This window comes from Trachemys scripta, chromosome 3, assembly GCF_013100865.1.
Source record: "Trachemys scripta elegans isolate TJP31775 chromosome 3, CAS_Tse_1.0, whole genome shotgun sequence".
Classification (NCBI taxonomy): domain Eukaryota; kingdom Metazoa; phylum Chordata; order Testudines; family Emydidae; genus Trachemys; species Trachemys scripta.
In genome coordinates, this window is record NC_048300.1 from 99,478,163 (window position 1) to 99,499,047 (window position 20,885).

At 41.1% G+C, this 20,885-nt stretch overlaps 1 protein-coding gene across 4 annotated transcripts in view; it reads right to left on the minus strand.

Annotated features, from left to right (window-relative positions):
- Window positions 1-6,104: 6,104 nt before the first annotated feature.
- Window positions 6,105-20,885, minus strand: part of ADGRG6 (adhesion G protein-coupled receptor G6) — a 155,431-nt gene continuing 140,650 nt past the window's right edge. For 3 of the 4 annotated variants that reach the window (XM_034765519.1, XM_034765517.1, XM_034765518.1), the window contains 3 exons: window positions 18,250-18,351; window positions 14,625-14,777; window positions 6,105-8,258 (listed from right to left, as the gene is read on the minus strand). In XM_034765519.1, coding sequence (XP_034621410.1) covers window positions 8,080-8,258; window positions 14,625-14,777; window positions 18,250-18,351 — 434 coding nt within the window. In that variant the 3' untranslated portion in view covers window positions 6,105-8,079. Of the gene's footprint in view, window positions 8,259-11,014; window positions 11,062-14,624; window positions 14,778-18,249; window positions 18,352-20,885 lie in introns of all 4 variants that reach the window. The other variant, XM_034765520.1, reaches the window with a different exon arrangement.

Sequence of the window (20,885 nt, forward strand, 5' to 3'; positions counted from 1 at the left end):
AATAAGACCCAGCTGAAGTCTCTGCCTACACAGTATTAGTTTCTGGGCAAACTCTAGTAGGCCTTTTTTTAGGTGTGTCCTCATAACTGTCTCAACCCATAATAAGGTTTTAACCAGCTCATCACAGGTGCCTAAGTTACTTGTTGCATGAAATGCCAGAGGAGGAGAAGGAATGTGAACAGGGGGGTTTTAGCTCTCAGGGACATTCCCTAACCAGTGGCCTATGGAACATTCTGATGCAAGTGTCCTGCAGTCTCTCCTGTTGAAGCTGTTCCACTTTGGTTAAGTGATTAACCAGTCTTTGGAGCAGGGAACCTAGAACCTTGGCCTTCCTGTATCTAGGTGAGCGCCTTAGCCATCAGGCTATAGAATCAGTTTATTCACTGTCTCTGGCTCAAGATTCCTTGCAACAGTGAACTATGAAGGGAAATTTGTGCCTAACCTAGCTACCTGAACCAGCAACCTGTGTGTGCAAAGATGTCCAAGGGACCTGGGATGCAAAGCTTAGTGTTTGAGAAACTGCAGGTGTTAATTGAAGAGGCTGCAGTCCTAAGGTACTATGACAGTAAGCTCACAACTAAGTTGTCTGCAGACAGTTCCCAGGAGATATCGGTGCAGTCCTCTTACAACAGAATGGTCAAAACTGGAAACCAGTGGTTTATGCCTCCGGGGCAATAACAAAAACTGCGAATCAATATGCTCAAAGAGAGAAGGAGGCTTCTGCCTTAGTTCCTAGGTGTAAAAAGTTTCGTGTCTCTATTGATGGGAGGCCTGCGTTAACTGAAACTGACTATAAACCAGTTACTACCATTGCCAAAAGGGGCCTGGCAAATACCCAAAGACTAAAGAGATTATTTTTTTAGCAACAAATGTGTGCTTTGCAAATGGACTACGTACCTGGGAGAGATTTGGTGGTTGCAGACATCCTCTCGCTCATTTGACAAAAGTTCAGTGAAGCAAAGTCCAGAGAGATTTTTGTTCATGTCAATCTGATTTAAAAAAATACGAACTATCCAGTCTCAGACAAGATGTGTACTGCACTTGCCAAAGCTATTGCATAGCATACAACCCTGCAGAAGGTAGTTAGGACTATTAGCACAGAGCAACTGGGATAGCATATTCCCAAGCTGCATTATCAATTTAAGAGGGAGCTCTCAGTACGAGGTAGAATTTTGCTTAAAGGCACCAGGGTGGTGAGTCCTATGGTGTTACAGAAAACTACATTAAAAAGGCTACATGAAGGTTATTTTCCTACAACTTATTATACTTGCCTCAAAGGAACAGTGACATTGAGGCAGCTCTTAAGGCTTGTTGCATATGCCTTCCTCCCACCCCCCAGGAAAAAAGTACTGGCCAAGTCAAGTGAAAGAGCCCATGTTGGTGGCATAGGAAAAATTGGCTCCCGGGATTAGTTTATGTTGGATGGAAAAAACTATCTACTTGTCCTAGGCTATTCTCACTTCTCTGACATAGCATTACTAGAAGATTCATCTAAACAGGTGATTGTGCATAGCAAAAATAGATTTGCTACATGNTTACTAGAAGATTCATCTAAACAGGTGATTGTGCATAGCAAAAATAGATTTGCTACATGTTATACCTAACATAGTAAGGTCTGACAATGAGTCACAGTTTAGAGGACATGAGGTTAAGCAGATTGCAGTGAAATACAGGTTGAGACATGTAACCACTAGGAATCATTATCTCCAATCTAATAGGTTGTGGAAAACAGTGTCAAAATAATGAAGTACCTACTGAAAAAGTCGGTGGAGTCAGACGTTGATCCATTATTAGTAGTGTTAAATTACAGAAAAACACCAATGAAACATGCTTGGTTAGTGGCTGACAATTTGTTCAGCAGAAAACAAGATTGCCTGTGCTGCTAGAAACCTATGTCAGGGTCACTGGGGACTAGCACATATATAAAGAGCTAGATAAGGCAAAACAAAAAACCGCCAATATGATTTGGGGCCCCAGGAGCTGTCATCACTGCATGCAAACTATGCTGTGCATCGCTATGAAGGGAAACAATGGTTGCAAACAGCAGAGTTTGCTCTGTGATGATTGGTGGTTGTCATCTCAGCTGGACACATACTACAGTAGAATAGGCTACTCCAAATCTCAGACAGGAGGGCACTCAGTGTGCTGTTTTGCCCAAGAGGGTCTCAGACAAGCAAGAGCCCCAGTGGGAAGAGACTACAGAGTGCAAGGCCTTGGAACAATCCGATCAAGTAGATTTGCTGCCTTCTGATACCGGTAGTGCTAATGTTCCAGGGGAGCCCCACAGGTTTGACTGACAGCATAGGGCACCTTGAAGACTAATTTGAACATTGTTAGCAAGTTTAGTTCTGAGGTTGGTTATAAATATTTGTGATTGTGTTATATTAATGTTGTTTAATTGTGTTCTATTAATGTGGCTTGGGAGGAAAGATGTGGTGTTGGGGACTGTGACTTCAGTGGAATTGCTTCCCAGAGAGTCTGAGTGAGGTATGGTCAAGCTGGTTACACACAGCCAGTGGGAACCATTTACAGCATTAAGCAGCTCTCTTGCAAGCATCTTAAGCCCTGAATGATCACTACAGTGGTGTTGAGGATACCAATACAAGGGCGTAGCCACTGAATTTGCAAACTATATTGACCAGGTGGCCAAAACCGTACTTGAGGGAGCATAGAAGAATACAGCTCTTCCTACAGGAGTAGTTGTAGTATGGTTATGAAGTAGCTTCATTGCTGTTCCACAAGCTGGCTGGGAATATTATCTTCCCATCCCTGTGACAGTCACCCATGCAAAGTCCTTTGCCTTGGTGGAGGCAATTTATTGTAGGAGCCATTTACAGAGGATTAAAATTAAATAGCTATTGATATTTAATAAATAATAAGTAAGAGAATGAGGAGAAAAGGCCCCAGTACTTCAAGACACTCCAAAATGGCAGAGTCCTGCATTTAAACAGAGTACCACTGCGGGGGGGGGGGGGGGGGGGGGGGGGGGGGGGGGGGGTCAACCTATGCAGAGCAAAATCAGGGCCTCAGGTGGGGAGTTTGCTGTATGCACATGCACCCACCTCTTTCAGTGTCCTCACTGATGATACATTTCCCCTTCCTCTCTACCTACCACATACATTTGTGTAGTTCTAGGTGTAATGGAATGTTAAACTGTATAATAGTGTTCAGCCACTAGGTGGCAATGTGTGTAAACTACATTTAGCCAGTGGTGCCCAACTTCTCAGGGTCCCCCCTCCTCTACGTTTCCCCCCCCCCACATGGAGCTGGGAGCAGAGCCCCAGCTGGGGGCCGAGGCTGGGGGTGGGAGCAGAGCTGAAGCCAGGCTGCGGTGTGTGTGTGGGGGGAGGGGGCGAGGGTTAGGGTTAGGGTCAGGGCCAGCTCCAGGCACCAGCCGAGCAAGTTCGTGCTTGGGGTGGCAGAGTCTAAGGGGCGGCATCCCTCCAATCCCCCCCCTTTTTTTTTTTTTGCTTTGCCACTTCGGCCACCCCACAATTTGTTTGTTTTTTGGTTTGCTGCTCCGGCCGCCCTGTAGGGGGCGGCGGCGTGGAGGAGGGGAGCGCCCTGCTGGGAGCAGGCTGCACACTCCATCTGCCCCAGCCGTTGCCAGGTCTGCAGCAAGCCCGGCAGGGCAGCCCTTGTCCTTCCCTGCCTGCCAACCGGAGCGGCGCAGAGCCCTCCCAGCAGGTGGCATGGCGGGAGGGGCAGCATGGCGAGTGCCCCACTGAAGGAAGCCCTGGCCGCCCCCCCCTTCTTTCTCTCCTCCCCGGTTCCTCCCCCCCGCTAGCCAGGGAGTGCACTCCGCTGCCCGGGGCACATCTGCAGCGTCCTGCACCCTGGCTCTGGCCGCTCCGCAGGTTTTATTTTATTTTTTTTGCTTGGGACGGCAAAAAAGCCAGAGGCAGCCCTAGTTAGGGTTAGGAAGCTCTGCAGCCAGACCACAGAAGCCTGACCCCTGCTAGAAGCAACCCTACAATCTACCAACTACAAGGTGTAGATGACACAAGGAGGTCTCACTGCCTACTTCAACTTTGTGGTCTCTCTTTTAAAAAAAAAATCCAGTATCTACCACTCACTCAAGCCTGAGATGATTTATTTTTGTTAGTTGGTTGCCCTGGAATGAACTGTGCTGCTTAATTGCTAGAGCCGGGGTTCTCAACATTTTTCTTTCTGAGGCCCTCCCAAACATGCTATAAAAACTCCACAGCCCACCTGTGTCACAAGAACTGGTTTTCTGCATATAAAAGCCAGGGCCAGCGTTAAGGGGTGGCAAGCAGGGCAATTACCCAGGGCCCCAGGCCACAGGGGGCATTGTGAAGCTAAGCTGCTCAGGCTTCTGCTTCAGCCCCAGGGGGTGGGGCTTAGGGCCCCACGTTTCAGCCCCATGCAGTGGGACTTTGGCTTTCAGCCCTGACCCAGCAGGTCTAAAACTGGTCCTGCTTGGCAGACCCCCAAAATCTGCTCATGGTCCCCCCAGGGAGCCTCGGACCACTGGTTGAGAACCACTGCTATAGGGCACGGCAAAGACACAAAGCAGCATTGCTCATGTCATTTTGCTTCATAATAAAACAAATCCCAATAACTATATTTAAGGATGAAAACGATGGTATTCTACTCAATGTTCATGGGAATGTCAGAACACTTTTAAAAAAAATCCTCTTAGTTTTTAATATATTGTAAGTGCATTTTCTCTGCCGAGGCTCACATATGGGGTTGTAGATCAGTGGCTTTCTGTGCTCTTTGCAGTTTAACATTAGAGCTTTTGCATGTAAGCCACAGCAACTACTCAACTATTTTTATAGTATGTTTTTGGCTAAGAGTTATGACAATTGGCTAAAATATTTTAGCAGTGATTAGTCAAAATACTATACATTATGAGCTTCAGTTTAAATCCTGCTAAGATATTGAAGGTATACTTAAGGGCCAAATCCTGCCCCTAGAAACAAATGGAGATGAATAACTAACTACCTTGGTGTAAATCAGAGTTTAAGATGATCTATTTATACTCCTGTGAAAATAGCATGCCAGTGTATAGTATAGGATTTCTGCTTTTGTTCCCCTTTCAGTGTGTCAGTATAACTGGGTTGCCACTAAATGAATGACCCAGCATAACTCTTCAGTCATGCATTGGATTTAGCATTGAATTAATCGCAACAAGAAAAACTGAATTATGCAAAATACATTCCCGGCTGAGCTGGACTTATTCTCAGAGTTTTGGCTAAGCAAACCCCAATGCACATACTGAATAAGCAGCAGCTTATTTTCCAACATTCCACCAACTAATGTTTTCCCATCGAACTGTAAGAAAGAAAAAAGTCATTATTAAAATATTTTAATTCTTTGTAACACTAATAACATGAATATTTATTTGAAAAATATTTCTTTCCACTTTAGTCCATCTTTAAATCCGTTACACTAACTTCCACTAACTAATATTTCAAATTACTGTCGTTTTCCCCTCGTATTGGTAAAAGATACAACTACAGTAAACTATTTCACAATTTTGGAAAAAGTATGAGAGACTATTCTTTCCCTCTCCTCCTATGATGAATCAGAAGCTTAAAATAACAAGGACAGAGATTATGGAGCTAAAATATATGTTGACATATTTAACCTCACAAATAAATAAATATATACAAGGGAGGTTGTGACGTCAACAACAAAGTAGAGATTTTACATTGCAAAAGTGAGAGCATTCAAGAACATCTGACATAGGCAGTTAAGGACTACTACATGGTAGTAAAAAAAAGAGCAAATTCTTAATTTAGCAAAAATATAGGCAACTGTACATTAAGCTGTTGGTTAGGTTACAGCTAGGCTTCAGCCAGGATACTTCTTTTACTCTTTACTTCATATTTTATTGAACAATTGTGTTTCATTAATTCCTCAATGTCTGGAAAGTATTTTCTTTTCCATCTTGTCACTGTAGAACATCCTAGACAGGTAGAAATCTCACAGTAAGCTACTATCTGAACACTATTATCTACTGCAGGTAGACAGGTGGGATGATAATATACAAGTTCTGTAAATGCTCATACATAAGTTTTCCCTAAATTCTTTCCTTTGATAAAAGTATTTGACCAAATTCATCCCTAGGATGAAGTCAATAGGGATGAATTTAGCATATACAGGCATGTAAGGATTTTGCGCTAATATGAAAAAGGTTTGGTCAGGTTATTTGTAGGACCTTTACTTCAGAACAGTGTTTTAGGATTGAATGTGATTAAAATATACTTCTTCCCTGCAGTGATCAAGGTGTTTGTAGTTAAGGATAATATTCCATTTGTGGGGGCACCGAATAAAATGATCTTTGTAAATGAGTGGATGCAAAGAGCCCATAAAGGTACAAATCCAAATACCCTGTTACTGAACATCTAATTGCTTCTTAACTGAGAACTAATCAATAGCTGTATGACATCAGACCAGTGGTTTGTGGAAGTGTGATGAACAAAACTGATTGAAATTTTTAGGTAAAAATAATTTGATGAAAAATGGCCTTTTTGGGAAAATGTGTTTTTTGGAAACACTTCTTTTTTCATGGAAAAATCCCATTTTCTGGCCAGCTCTATTACTGACATTTTAAATGAATTGTGCATTTACAGGTGTTTCACAATTTGGCATGGGTTTCTACATATTTTCAAGAATAGCTGTGCACTTTTGAGAACAGTGTTAGAAATGGCCATATGGTGCCATGGCTTGGAAAAGTAAGTATTTTATGTTCTTCTTTTACTTCTGCACACACTTCTGTGCATAGCACAACGATACAGACCCCAGTTTATGTTGCTTGGTCATTGCATCTCAAACAGTACGGATCTAGATTTAGTTTAATCAGCTGATGCCAGTGAAAGCTTGAAGATCTGGATGATGCAAGTCCACATGTAGATGCTGAATGCTATTGTGTAATGTACTGTGACCTTGAGAGCCTTCATAAATTGCAATGTCCTGTGGCAGAAGTTCTCTGTACAATATGGCCACAATATAGAAAATGGACAAGCTAATGTGGGCTTACAAAGGATCTGTGAGGTATTTTAACTAATAAACTTATAGCACTACATGATTTACGAAGTGTGGGGTCCTTTGTAATATTTCCTATGAATGTACATGCTAATGACTCCCATTTCACTTGACCAACATGAGCAATCAGCATGGGCTCACCCATACCAGTGTGGTGGTTACAATGGGAGGTGTTCCCTTTTTGTACATCAATGAATATTGAAACTTATGCCTTTGTGAAAAGTCTAGAATTAGCTTTTTTACTGATGCTGCACCACCTGAAACCACACACACAGATATGGGCTTAAATTTTACGGGAGAGTTATCAGTGGCTTGCACACCCTTATCACAAGCAAATCCTGGTGTGCAGGTATGTGATAAATGCTTTTCTGTGCACACGGATACAGTGTGGTCCCAGAGTTTATAGACTAGTTGCTGTATGCAATATTTGGATCCAATTTTCTTTGTGTGGTTAGCCCTGGAGATTTACGTATTCATTTGGTCAAAATAACCCTTTGACACTGGAGTTAGGCTTTCCTCACCTGTGGAAAACACTGCAGGCAATGGCCACCTAAACAGCAAGAGTTTAACAAATACAGTAAGGAAAATTCACATTTCTCATGAAGACGAGACCGACTAAGAAAGCTGCATCCAAGAGCTTGTGTGTACTGTGGGATACTTCCCCTGTTTTCTCTAAAAGACCCAAGTCTTGTTCCCATTCAGATCTGACATTATTGAGAGATGGGCTTATGGAACTTCTTCAGTCTTGCAAATATACACATAGGATCACACCTAAATTAGCTGTCCCAGTATCCTGTTCGCTGGCATACAGCTGATGTTTGAAAACAGTCTTTATTTCATGGTGGGAAAATGTCAGTATCAGTACTATGTACGAGAAAATGACTGACTCTCTTAATGGGGAAAAAACCTTTTCTCGAGAAGAAGCTGTTAAGAGGACGACAATATACCATGGGAAAAATGACTAAATCTGGTAATATAATTCTCGCCACTCAGTCTCCAAGTACTCCATTGTTTAGAATCTCCAGGCTGCGTGTTGTCTTGTGGTTCAGAAGTTCAGAAACCCAATCAGAACTTTGTGCTATGGCTGAATGTGTCTGACATCATGATATTTTTATAGAAGTTGTCTGAGTGAGCACTGCAGTACCCCTTGACTTTGTCAATAACCTGATGGACTGGGATGATTGGTGTCTGCTCTCCATCCACTTGGGCAAATTTTGATGAGGCCTTGTCAACGAAAGTATTGTCTAGGAAGGGGAAAAGAAACAGGAACAGGAAATTAGGGCTTTTAAAACAAGCTTATTATCTACCAGATTTGTCTCCTGCAGGCAATCCCCCTCTACATTACTGTAGGTAATTTATTTTTTTCAATTATATTGCCCTGCTGATTTTTTGATATAGCCATTAAATAGCTTGACATTATACCTTCTATGTTCTTTTCAGTTATATGCTATAGACTAAATTCTACATATTCTAACCTACATATCTGGAATCCTAGCCTCTGCTCAGTCCTTTCCTGAATCTATTCCCCTATCACCCCTTTTGCTTATGCTGCAACTATATCAAGGCACAGTAGGATCCATTAGTTTGTCTGCTGAAGATTCCAGCTACAGAACTCTCAAATTAAAAAGGTTGTCTAGGTATTACAATATTACAGGAGAGGGGGTGATGCAAGCATTGCTTTGGTAACATTTGGTAAATAGCGCCTCACTGAACCAAATAATGAAATCGCTGAAAAATGCTAGTGAAAAGCATTTAATAATATGAATCATAAAAGTTAAACAGTTATCAAATAACACAACAAAAACAAGCACAGAAAGCAGCAGATGATTCCAAATAAAAATAGATGAGCAGATTTTAAAACTGGCCTGATTATCACAATTGCATCTGTTTGCCTTTCTAGCACATGGAGAATACAAGGAGAGCTGAGGAGCTATGTTTGTGGTTTGTGGCACTACATAGATGTGGAAAACTCATATGTTTTCATGTTTCATATGCTCTAAACCAAGCATGACGCAGGAGAGAAAAAGAAAGAAGACAGTTCACTCTTCCCCGCCTTTCACTTTCAAAAATCTACATCCCACTGTGTCTGATGATGTCAGTAACACTTCTGATGACCACACCATACATTATTATCACCATATACCCAAGTTGGTTTGAAGGGAATTTTACACAGGGGACCCAGGTATAGCTAAGTACTCAGCTATAAGGAGAAAGTATTTTGTTTCTGCTGTGTGGATCATCGTTCTCCACTTCACCTGATACTGACTAAGGCTTATTCATGAGTATCTCCACAGCTGCCACCTTTAACCCTGTAGCCTTCACTCACATAGCCTCCAGTATGGGACTTTTCTTCAGACAAAGAGGACAAGCATCCACTTGTGTGGCTAACAGCATTTCAGTTCTGAGTCTGACCAGTAGGGAGAGCTCATGTAGTGAGCAATCATTACCTCTCCTTTTTAGACTGTATTAATGAGTTCCCCGATCCCAAGTCTTATATGACCCAACACAAAGTGTGATTGCAAGATGAATGGCTGCATGAAGCAATGCTCTGGCACTTTAGTCAACCAGCTTGATATAGCTTATAGTAAAACCACCTTCAGATAATTCTTCTGTAAAAGGTAATTTTATTTAAATCAGTGTATTTTATTATATTAATATCAGAATATGTTTTATGTAAAATAAATATACCGCTTACTAATGAAAACAAAATGAAAATGCAGGTTTCAGAAAAGATTTAATGATGGTATCAAGCTATAGTTCTCATAAAGATTTGCAATATGAAATGCTACTTGAATTGCATGTAAAAGAGAAATGGATTGCATAGAGGAAAATCTAATCAGTTTCATTATGAACAAAGGAACAGGCAGTTTAAGAATGATATTTCTTTAAAGCGGGTGAAAATTGCTAATGCATTATAGCAAATATCTCCTTGTACTACGGCAAATGGATGGGTACTGTGTGTTCTTCAGTTTCATTTACTCACTAGCCAATGAGGTTTTTCTATTTATTTTGTTTAAAAGGAGTTTAAAATGAATTCTTGTGTCCTAGGAAAGACTGTTTCAGTACCCAAAAAATGATTACACACATTCACACAGCATCATTAAAACTAACTCTCATTTTCCAAAACTTTTTTGTACTCTATATCCAAAGCTCTCTGGAGTCAATGGGAGTCTTTTGGTTGAATTAAACAGGCTTTGGATCGGACCCTATGGATGAAATCTTGGCCCACTGAAGTCAATGCGAGTTTTGCCATTGATAGCTGTGGAGTTAGTATTTCAGCATATATGATCTTTCATTGCTTCATGTGACTGCTTTCTGTCAGTCCCATATCACAGCTGTGCCACATGATTCTGAAAACTCATGGACATGTTTTTTTTTGTCCGTTCTACTAAACAAATTCTCAACTTGAGTAGTAATACACAACAAAGTTTCTAGGCATATTTGAAAAATACGATCCGTCATTCAGATCTAATTTTGATGTAATTGAAAGATAATTTAAAACCAATAGTTAGGAGATTGAATTCTATAATGGCTATAGGCCCAAATAAAAAGACAATTTCGTAGAGCCCTGGCATAACCTTTTTATACATTTATTCCTTCTAGAAATGTACCGTGATATATCTAGCAATTCATCACATCACTTTTGACAGTAGGATGCTCTTTTTTTTTGGTCTTTTTGCTTTCAAATGCACTTTTTTTTGTTTTAAATTAATGTTTAATCACATGGTGAGCATTAATACTGTAACGTTGTACGTTTTCTAGAAGGGTAATCTTTCAGATACCTCATGCTCCATGCAGTGCATAGACAACCAGAGTTCGAAGCATATTTGCCCTTTGAATTTCAGCCAATCAGCATCAATAACAAGATGATGAATAGTGAGGAATAAGCAGTATTTCTGATTAGCAATAGTCCTTTTTGTGTCAATTAGGACTTCATGCAAGTGATTCCCCCTCCACCCTGCTGAAATCATGCATTCAACAAAAATGATGCACACTTTACCTGGACTGTTCCACCTCTGCTGAGGAAATGCTCTTAGAAGACATTATCTATACCATAAACATATGAATGTCTGGGTCAATTCCAGGGATCAACAACCACGTTAACAGCTACCAAGACATACATCTATTACACTGTATACTAAAAATGGTTATAGAGTCGCCAAGATACCAATTTGAGTAGATTAGCTGTGCAAAAAACTGAACCAAATGGATAAAAAATACCTTCTGAATTTTTTTTTTCATGCCATGAAAACTTGTTTGAGAAGGAATGTAGATATCTGAAAAAACTGGATCCAGTCAAAATTACTTTAGTGTGTCACAGGTAGAAAAAGTGAAATAAAAATGTATATTTCAAATGGTCAAGGGAAAAGGAAATCACTATAATATTAAAAAGAACGCAGAATATTTTGGTGCTTCTATAATATCCAGTAAATTATTGCATTACTATCTATGACCCAATTTAGGAGAGCCCTGAAACTCGTAATTAAGTCCATCCCTATCCAGGAAGCACTTAGTCAGTTGCTTAAGCATATGATTAAGTGTTTTCCTGAGTGAGGATGCTTTTCTGAATTGGGCCCGAGGGGTTTGATTCATGGCCAGGGGTGATGGAGGGGCAATTGCAATATGAGGTGTACACAGTATAGCTGTGCATTTGAGGAGTTTTATTCGAAAGGGCATATGGTAATAGCACTACCGAGCTTGTTTTAAGTTCCAGCTACACCGATATCCAACGGAAATATGCTGAGTCAGCTCATCCTTTGGATCTTTGGCCACACCTTCTTCATGGCTAGCCCTTTGTGGAAACAGTCGTGGTGGCACGTTTGTGTTGCTGTAACTCCCCTTTTAATAGGATTTTTCTATCACCAAGGTCTGGCAGCCCAGATTCCAGTGGCAAAGTACATAAAACTCCATGACTATTGTAGTTAACTCACAATAAAAACACATAAGTAGTTACTTGGGCATAAGAAACTAGCTTGAGTAATAAAAACATCTATAGAAACGTTCCCTTATATGGACAACATTCTCGGTTCATTTCAGAACCTCTCATCTGATGTCTCATTTCCCTGCACGCAGAGGTTCCGACTACTGTTAGTGGGGAATATGCACATGTAGGAAGAGCAAAATGTTGAGTCTTGATCTGCAATAAGGTTCTGAGCGGAGAATTTTGCCTAAGGTTAAAAAATATTTAGTACTTGGTCTGATCATTATTCCAAAATGATAGTCTCCCAGTTTGTTTGAAGGTATAAGAAATTCGTTTGTTTTTTTAATATATTTTTGTTCTTCCTCTTTCTACTTACATTTTATTATCTGGGGCCTTTTTTATTTCTCCTAATGCATTAATCCAATGCACTAATCCATTTTCTTTTAAGACTGCACTGCAGAAGCACTAAAAGTAGTGAAAACGCATGATCAGGCATGTTCTAATTGCTAATGTTCTACAAAGGCCCTAATTTACCAAAGCATTGAAGTATGTATTTAATTTTAAGTGTGTTTTTATCTTTAAGCACAGGCTTGCTGTGATCCAACAAAAAAGAAGTGTTGATAGAGTCCTATACAGCAGTTTTAAAACTTCTCAGTTGTCACTGGCATAAATGGAATTGTATATCAACAGTACTATGCACTGAACTGAGATTGGATTGCTGTGGATTGAACCACAGAGAGATGTACATGACTCTATAACATATAAAATTTGACACATTTATACTATGATCATCAGGAAACCAGAGAATGTGACCAGGTACTATCTGTTGAGTTGGCATTGCTGTAGTGTCATAACAGCAGCACGCTTACTGAAATAAACCAAACACTATGAAAGCTGATGTGGGGAGGAAACCCCTTTTATATGGTAAAGACAGCTGGAAATATGGGGCGGGGGGATCTGCCGAAGATGATGGGCTGCATGGCTGGTCAGTGCTAAGCAGTGTGAGCTAATGGGTTTGCCAGTGGCAGTCACAGATGCTAGGATTTGGTTCTGAAAACTGTGAGTGTTAGAGGCACAAAGTCAGCAGGAAGCCTGTTGTGAGCAGGGCCGTGAGGGGAAATGGATGGACAGGGCTTCTGGGAGTCCTGGTTCACTGAACAGGCACACTGGGGAATTTCTGATCAAGGGAATTTCTTTCTGTTGTTTGTTTGCACTGTGTTTAGGGAAACAGGACTTTGTGTACATTCTTTGTAAGCAAATAAGATTACACCAATTAAATATCTGACTCATATTATTCACTTCTCCTCATTGAAACAATCCTGCAAGGCCCGGAATACTGGCTAACTGCTCAGGCTAAAGGGGCAACATAAACATTTGAATAACTGGATCTAACCAGCCAGTTATAGTCCACCTGAATGAACTATGTGATAAGGAGAAGGAAAAGCAGGAAGGTAATTCCTGGTACTAAGCCACATCACCTGTTCAGACTGTGGGCAAAATTCTCCTCTCCAAATCACACAGTGAAACTTGACTCTGATGCTTTGTTCTCCATATTTGTGTAGAGCTTCAACTGATGTCAGTAGGAGATCTACACATGAAAAGAGACTGGAGTATCAGAAATGGGACCTGTCTTGTGACTCTGTGAAGTGTATTTAGTATTATAAAAAGTCTGAAAGTTCCTTGTAGTCAGTTCATTTAAGCCAAGTCTGTATTTTTGAAATTATTCATAAAGGAGATGATAATTTCAACGAGTGAATCTAACAGATTGTTTTTGAAACAACCAAACAGATTCCCTTTTTACAGACTGGGTTAAATATATGTGAACATTGATTTCCATTACATTTTAGAGGAATATTCTTGATAACATTTGTCTGATGCAGAAAGCTATCCGTGGAGGCACTGGTTAACGAAAGTTCAATGGAAAAATCACTTTGCTTTATAGGCTTCTCTGAAATATAATCCAAAACAAATATGAGCACATGAGCTTTCAGGTCATTGTTGTTCCGTTGTTTGGGTATCATTACAATGTTCCTAGAATAAGTACATAATTATTTTATGTGAATGGAATATAGAGATATAGATGGTCCTTTTCATTACACACGACATCTGAACAGCTATGTAATAACTGTATGCTATTTGTACAAGGGGGAAAACAATGTATATTTTGTTAACACAGTACTATCAAACCTCCAAATAACTTCCATTTGTCCCTTTGTCAGTAAATGTAGTACAGTTAAATGGCAGGCAGCTTGGCCCAGTGGACAACAGACTGGAATGGGGCTCAGAAGATATGGATTCTATCCCAACTCTGCTTCTAGCCTGCTGTGTGACTGTGGGAAAGTTGCATCACCTCTCTGTGCCTCAGTTTCTCTAACATGGGCTACTAGTACCTCTCTACCTACCTTTTAAATCTTTCAGTAAAAGTGCTATATAAGAGCTAAGTATTTTTATTAACTATATTTTTTATATCACAATAAAAGTCCAAGATTGGATATTTATCATGGTTGGTGAATATTGCATCATGACAGCCCTTACTAAACAAAAAAACATTTTTAAAAATGTTCAGTTGACTTTTCTTTTATGCATGAAGGTAACACAAGTCACTGGCATACCTATTATGCAAAGTAAACATTCACAATTTGAAGCACCATACCAGAAAGATCTCTTTGATGTACTAGAAATGACCCACCTGTATGGCTGTTTCTTTTGAAGTATGTATTTGAAGTGGATTTAGATTTGGATGTCAAATAGGTTGAGTTGGAGCCAATAGAACTGGAGGACAAGGATTTCCCAAGATTATCTGAGCTTTTCTTTATAATATTAGTTGCTGTCTTGCTCCAGTCTGAAAATGAATAGGCATTTTTTTAAATCATTCATTTTTATCAGCACTAAACTCCTGCTTCTCTCTATTATTTAATTTCCAAGCATCAGAAGCACTTTTTACATTATTTATAACAAAGTGGTCTGCTCTAGTTCTTGTCTGGTGGCATCTTTTGTTCTTTAGAAAGCAGGACTATTTCAAGATGCTTTACTTTGTTATTAAGGATGACATTAAAGAACAGTAGTTGATGTTTCCACTTTCTAGTTAGGGTTAAAACTGATTGATGGTCAGAGGTGGCATATTTCTGAGTTGCTGGAAGATGCTCAACCCCTGATCTGCCCCAGGCCCCTCCCCCACTCCCCCCCTTTCCCCAAGCTCCCACCCCGCCTCTTCCCACTCTTGCCCCCCACCCCAGAGCATGCCCCGCCCTTGCTTGTCCCCCTCTCCCCCCAGTGCCTCCTGCATGCCCCTGAACAGCTGATTGCGGCAGGTGGGAGGCACTGGGAGGAGAGGGAGGAGCTGATGGGGGGGCTGCTGGTGGGTGCTGAGCACCCACTATTTTTTTGCTGGAGCACCGATGGAGTCGGTCCCTCTGTTGGTGGGATAGTTAAAATGGCACTGCCAAACTTCTTATAAAATTAACAACTACTGTTATTTATTTGTATTCTGGTAATGCCAAGAGACCCCAGTAAGGGATTGGGGCCCTGTAGTGCCAGTTTTGGGTGCACCAAGAATAAACAATCAGGTCCCTACTCTTTTTCTATGATTAAAAAGAACAATGCAAAGAAATGCGGTTCACAAGCATAGACAACCAGCAGCCTCCATAATTTTAAATCTTAGTCTATGAATTCTGTAGAGCAAGGACTGTGGGGCAGGTTCATCAAGAGTGGAGCGGGAAGAACCAAGGTTGACTTTTAGCCACCTTTGCACTCTTGCAGTTCTGGATCTGGGTGGCTGGATTCTAATTTACACCCAGCTAGACATTCCAGCAGCAAGAGATTGTTGGGGTCTGAGGTTGCCCTGGCCATACCCTCTGTGCTGAGGAACCCAGGAGAAGGGGTGTGTGGGCACTATTACTCTGGCTACTCCATTCAGGGATTCCCCTACTAAAGAGGAAACATAAAGAGGCTGGGGGTACATCTACACTACAGCGGGGAGTCGATTTAAGATACGCAAATTCAGCTACGTGAATAGCGTAGCTGAATTCGACGTATTGCAGCCGACTTACCCCGTTGTGAGGACGGTGGCAAAATCGACTTCTGCCGCTTTTTGTCGGCGGCGCTTACTACCACCTCCGCTGGTGGAGTTAGAGCGCCGATTCGGGGATCGATTGTCGCATCCCGACGGGACGCGATAAATCGATCCCCGGGAGGTCGATTTCTACCTGCCGATTCAGGCGGGTAGTATAGACCAGACCTAAATCTGCTAGATCTAGGCTGCTTTGTACTGCTTAATTTGGATTCTGGGTTCTCCTATATATGTGTACAGTACCTAACACATTGATATAATAATAATATATATTTGAATGGAATAACTTTAAATGATCTAATTTGCATTGTTAAACTAAGCTTTTCTGACAATTGAAAGAAACAATCCCCTCCCCCCTCAGTCATACCCCCCTCCCCCAAATTAGGACAAAAAGTTACTTCACAATTAAATGTTGTTAGAATATTGACATTCTGAACCTCACAATGTGTGTTTCAAAATTAGTACATACAGGAGTAAATTTAACAGCTAATTTTACAAAACACATTGCAACACATACCTGCATGTAAGGTTAATTTCAAGTCCTTGTTCCTTTTGTTGTTCTTACTATTATAATTTATTCTTCTGGGAGAAAAGTAATCCACATGCAGAGGGGCCCAAGCAAAGACCTATGTACCACTTAACCCTTTAATGGTTGGTTTGGTTTCTGTAAGCAGCAGGATTTTATCTTGACTCTTTGCACCAGGGTGAATTTTACTATTTTTGTGCTAACCATGACAACATGCAGATTTTTGATCAGATCGTGTTCTAAAATTAATTATAATCTGATCATGTTTTAAAATCTTATTTGATTTATACTCTACTCTTCCAGCTGCTAATGGTGTCATGCTGACCCTCCCTAGCAAACCAGCCAGCAGTGACGAGTTGGTAAGTATAAGAAGTAATTATGCCACATAAAGTACCACCACTGAAGTCCTTGAATGCTTCAAACTTTTATTGCTATCCTCCTCAAAGGCTGCCAACAGCAGTGTAAAAATCTGGAAATAATTTGGTCCATCTGCAGCTGCCAGTTCATGATTTACAGCTTGCATGTTGGAAACTGAATGCATGAAATAATCTGGATGCCTGATCAGAATTGATATATCTTTCCTAGTTTGTCTTAACTTTGATTTAATGAGTCAGGATTTCTTAATATGAAATGACAATATAAGATGCATCACAGCTTACAGTGAGAATGCCTCACCTGCTGGCATTAAAGTAATTAGGACAAAATGGCAGTACACTAAGTTGCTCATGGCCATGCAGTCACACACAATGCCAATTTACACCAGCCAATGCTCTGACCCTTGGTTTGAGAGTAAGTATCATATGGTAAGCATCCACATTGCTACAACTCACTTCAAATCTTTAGGTCAGACAGTGGATTTATGGTTTACAAAGAAAAAATAATATTTCTGAGAGTATATCAAACTATGGCATGTCAATGTGACTTTAATGGAGCAATGCTGATTTACACCAGCTGTGGAGTTGGGCCGATATTATCAACACATTGGGAAGTGGCTTTTGTGCCTGCGGAAGGCCCAGAGCAATAGTTGTTTGCTATGGGGAGCAGCAGTAGAGAGTTCCCACAAAGGGACCTCACATTCCCTGCCACTTTGAGATCCTGTTTGTAAGAAGGGACATCAATTTCTGGGTGTGCTCAAGCCTCTTTCACTCTGCCCCAGTAAATCTCTTCTGGCTACTCTGGTTTCTATGGCTACAATATTGGGGGGAAAGAGCTCGGATGCACACAAGATACATGTGGGGTTGAAAGATCCCCACCTCATCAGTTCAACATACGGCTCTTGTGAAGCACCTCCAATATCCCCTCCACATTAGTCTGATAGCCCATAGGACCACTTGGTCTGGCACAAGCCCCTTATACATAAGGAAAAGGGGCCAGGATTTGACCTTCTGAATCCTTATTTAAACAGTGATTCACTGTTGCTGTAAAACAAAAGGGACTTCCAAAGCCATGCTCACAGCATTACAAAATTTAAGTTTTCCAGTGAAGCCAACTGGTAAAGTGAGGACTGGAGACTTTTTTATGGAGCACTCTCTAAAGAGTCCCCAGGCAATCATTATTACAGTCATAGGCTATTAATAATCATATTCCTTACTCTTTCCACATCTGTGGCCTAAATTGTGTTAAATCCAAGAGATTCAAGCTGTGCACCTGGCCTTTTCCAGTCTACTTCTGCATCTCAGAAATGGAGCCATGAAATGAGCATGCATTTTTTTTTTTTACCTGAGTTGTCTGCCAATCGGAATCTGCCACAGCAGAGATGCCTCCTCCATTGTTTCTGCACATTCTCTTTCATAGCACAGTGGAATACAAATATAAATAAACCTGCGAGCAATGCAAACAAATGGATAAATCAAAATTTTATTTGTATAAAATCTTAATGTTGTAAACATTCTGAAAACCACTATGAACTGGTCCTCGTCATCAACCTGCATCACTGAGGTGTACAAGGTAACAGGTGCTTGAATCACTGAGTGCTTACCCATCCTCTAGATTTTACACAACCATGACTTTCATTGACTTGAATGAGCATTTTGCGCTCATAAACACAAGATCAAGACCCCCAAAGCCAAGTATAGAGGGAGATTTTTCCTGTTTAACTCCTAGTGTTCCAGATCTACAGGGCCAATTTTTTAAATACTGGAGACTGGAAGTCTCTGCACCAATAAAGTGCACAAAAAAGATCATCACTATTTGCATAAATATTTACTGCAAATGAGTATGAAAATGGGGAAAATACATTTATAAATTACTATGGAGGTGGCCCAACTACCCATTTCTGCCTGGTTTGTGCATACACTTGCTGTAAATGTGCCCACATATGCAGATGCACACACTTGTAAGCAGAATTTTTTTTGCATGCAGATCTACAGCCTCCAATTTTCAGAATGCAGTCCTGTGTTGGTAAGAAGCTTGTAATTTGGGTTAACAGTACAACTGTAATAGTTCCATAGAGATACTCCAGTGCTAATTTTGAAAGCAGAAATAGGAATTATAACATGATCCTGGCCCTTCACAGGTAGGCGTTAGTTGTGGAATCTTCCATCTCTCTCTGGTTTGGCATGTGCTTGCTTCATTCTCATTAACGGAGGCAGAGCCAAGGCTGAACCTCAGGGCAAAATTCTAATGCCAGATCCCTAAATGATTATATCTGAAAAATGATTTAAGTGAGGTCTGTTGTGGGCCTAAACGCTTAACTGGTGTTCTTTGGAGATTCTTCCGTTTCCTAATTATGCTTAACTCCGTGTGCTCATGGCTACTGGGTTTTAGAGGGTGGAACAACAAGACAGTGCAGGGTTTGGAAAATATTGTTCTGAATCATAAAAAAAAAAAAACCTTTGCTAGCAAAGATCTCAGTATCTGGGCACTGGTGCACTTTGGCATGTACAATTGGGCATGGACCTGGGTCTCTAATTTAAAACATTGCCCAAACTGAGGTCAGTGGGGGCTGCAACCTGCTTGCTTTGCTATCTTGTGGTGTTGGTTGAATAATGAAAAATGTTGTTTGTGAATTATTTGATAGTTGACAAAAAAAATTGTGAGAACTAAAATTCAGGAAGTACAAAACCAATTAAAATTCTAACTACTGAGCTTGTGAAGGCCTTACAAAGGGAGTGATGGCATTTCTAATTGTCTTTCTTTATGTAAAACAGTAACTTTTGGATGCTGCATCTGATGAATTCCAAAATGTGAAGGAAAGATCAAGAGACAAGGTGGGAGAGGGTATCTTTTACTGGACCAATTTCTGTTGGCGAGAGAGAGAATTACCTCACGCACCGTATCTCTCTAAGATCCTGGGACTCTGACAGCTACAGCTACACTGCCTACAAGGAAAGTTCTAGGCATCAGTTGGCAGAACCTTGTTTTTCCCTTTTCAGTTTTCTGCAGTAAGTGTGTGTGTGTGTGTGTCTGTGTATGTGTGTGCGCATGTGTGTGGAGGATACAGAGAGCCTCTGAATTTGATTAGCACAGCCACAGTTGCAATCACCTTTGCAGTTGTCTATAGATCAAATAACTGGTTGATGGCACCCATTAACTCCTTCTAGAATAACAATTTCCCATCTCATCTCTGCCCCTCCTCACAACAAAGTTTGACATGTTTACTCCCTGCATGACTTATCACGCAGTGAGAGAAAAATAAACAACTGGGGGGGTGTTGGGAGGAGGGGCTAGGGAGAAATAGGAGTGTGCACACAGCCCCTGGCATGGGGAGGGAGAATGGGGGACCCTAATATGGGGGGAGGAATAGGGGGCACAAAGAACCCTGATGTGTGGGGGAGATTGAGGGGGCCCTGCTATGAGGGGAGGAGGGAATAGGGGCAAACACAGAGTTCCTGTCATGGGTGTGGGGAATTGGGGACCCTGGTATTAGGGAGGGGAGAAGGGCTGCACACAAACCCCAGCCGGAAAAGCCTGGGGAAGTTGCAAGGAGTCCCTGGAATGGAGGGGGATGGGAGGATGGCACACAGGGAGCTTGTGGGATGGAATGGAGGGATGCAAGGAATCACTAGTATGTAAATAAGATCCATGACGTGTGCAACGCTCTAGTACATAAAGTATGTTACATCAGAGCCTAAATGCAAATACAACACTTTATACATGATTTGCCCCTTTCTATTACTTAAAGTATGTGCTTTAGTTTAAGCACATGAGTAGCCCCACTGAAATCAACAGGATTTCTCACATACTGGAAGTTAAGCTTGGATTTAAGTGCACTGCTGAGTTGGGGCCTTAATGTATCCCTTTGATGGTACCCTAAAGCCCACAAGTTAATGGACGTCCCCTACTCCATCTGCAGGAAGTGCTTTTCAGTGTATTTTAATGGTTTGTCCTGTGCACTATAGATGACTCCAACAATG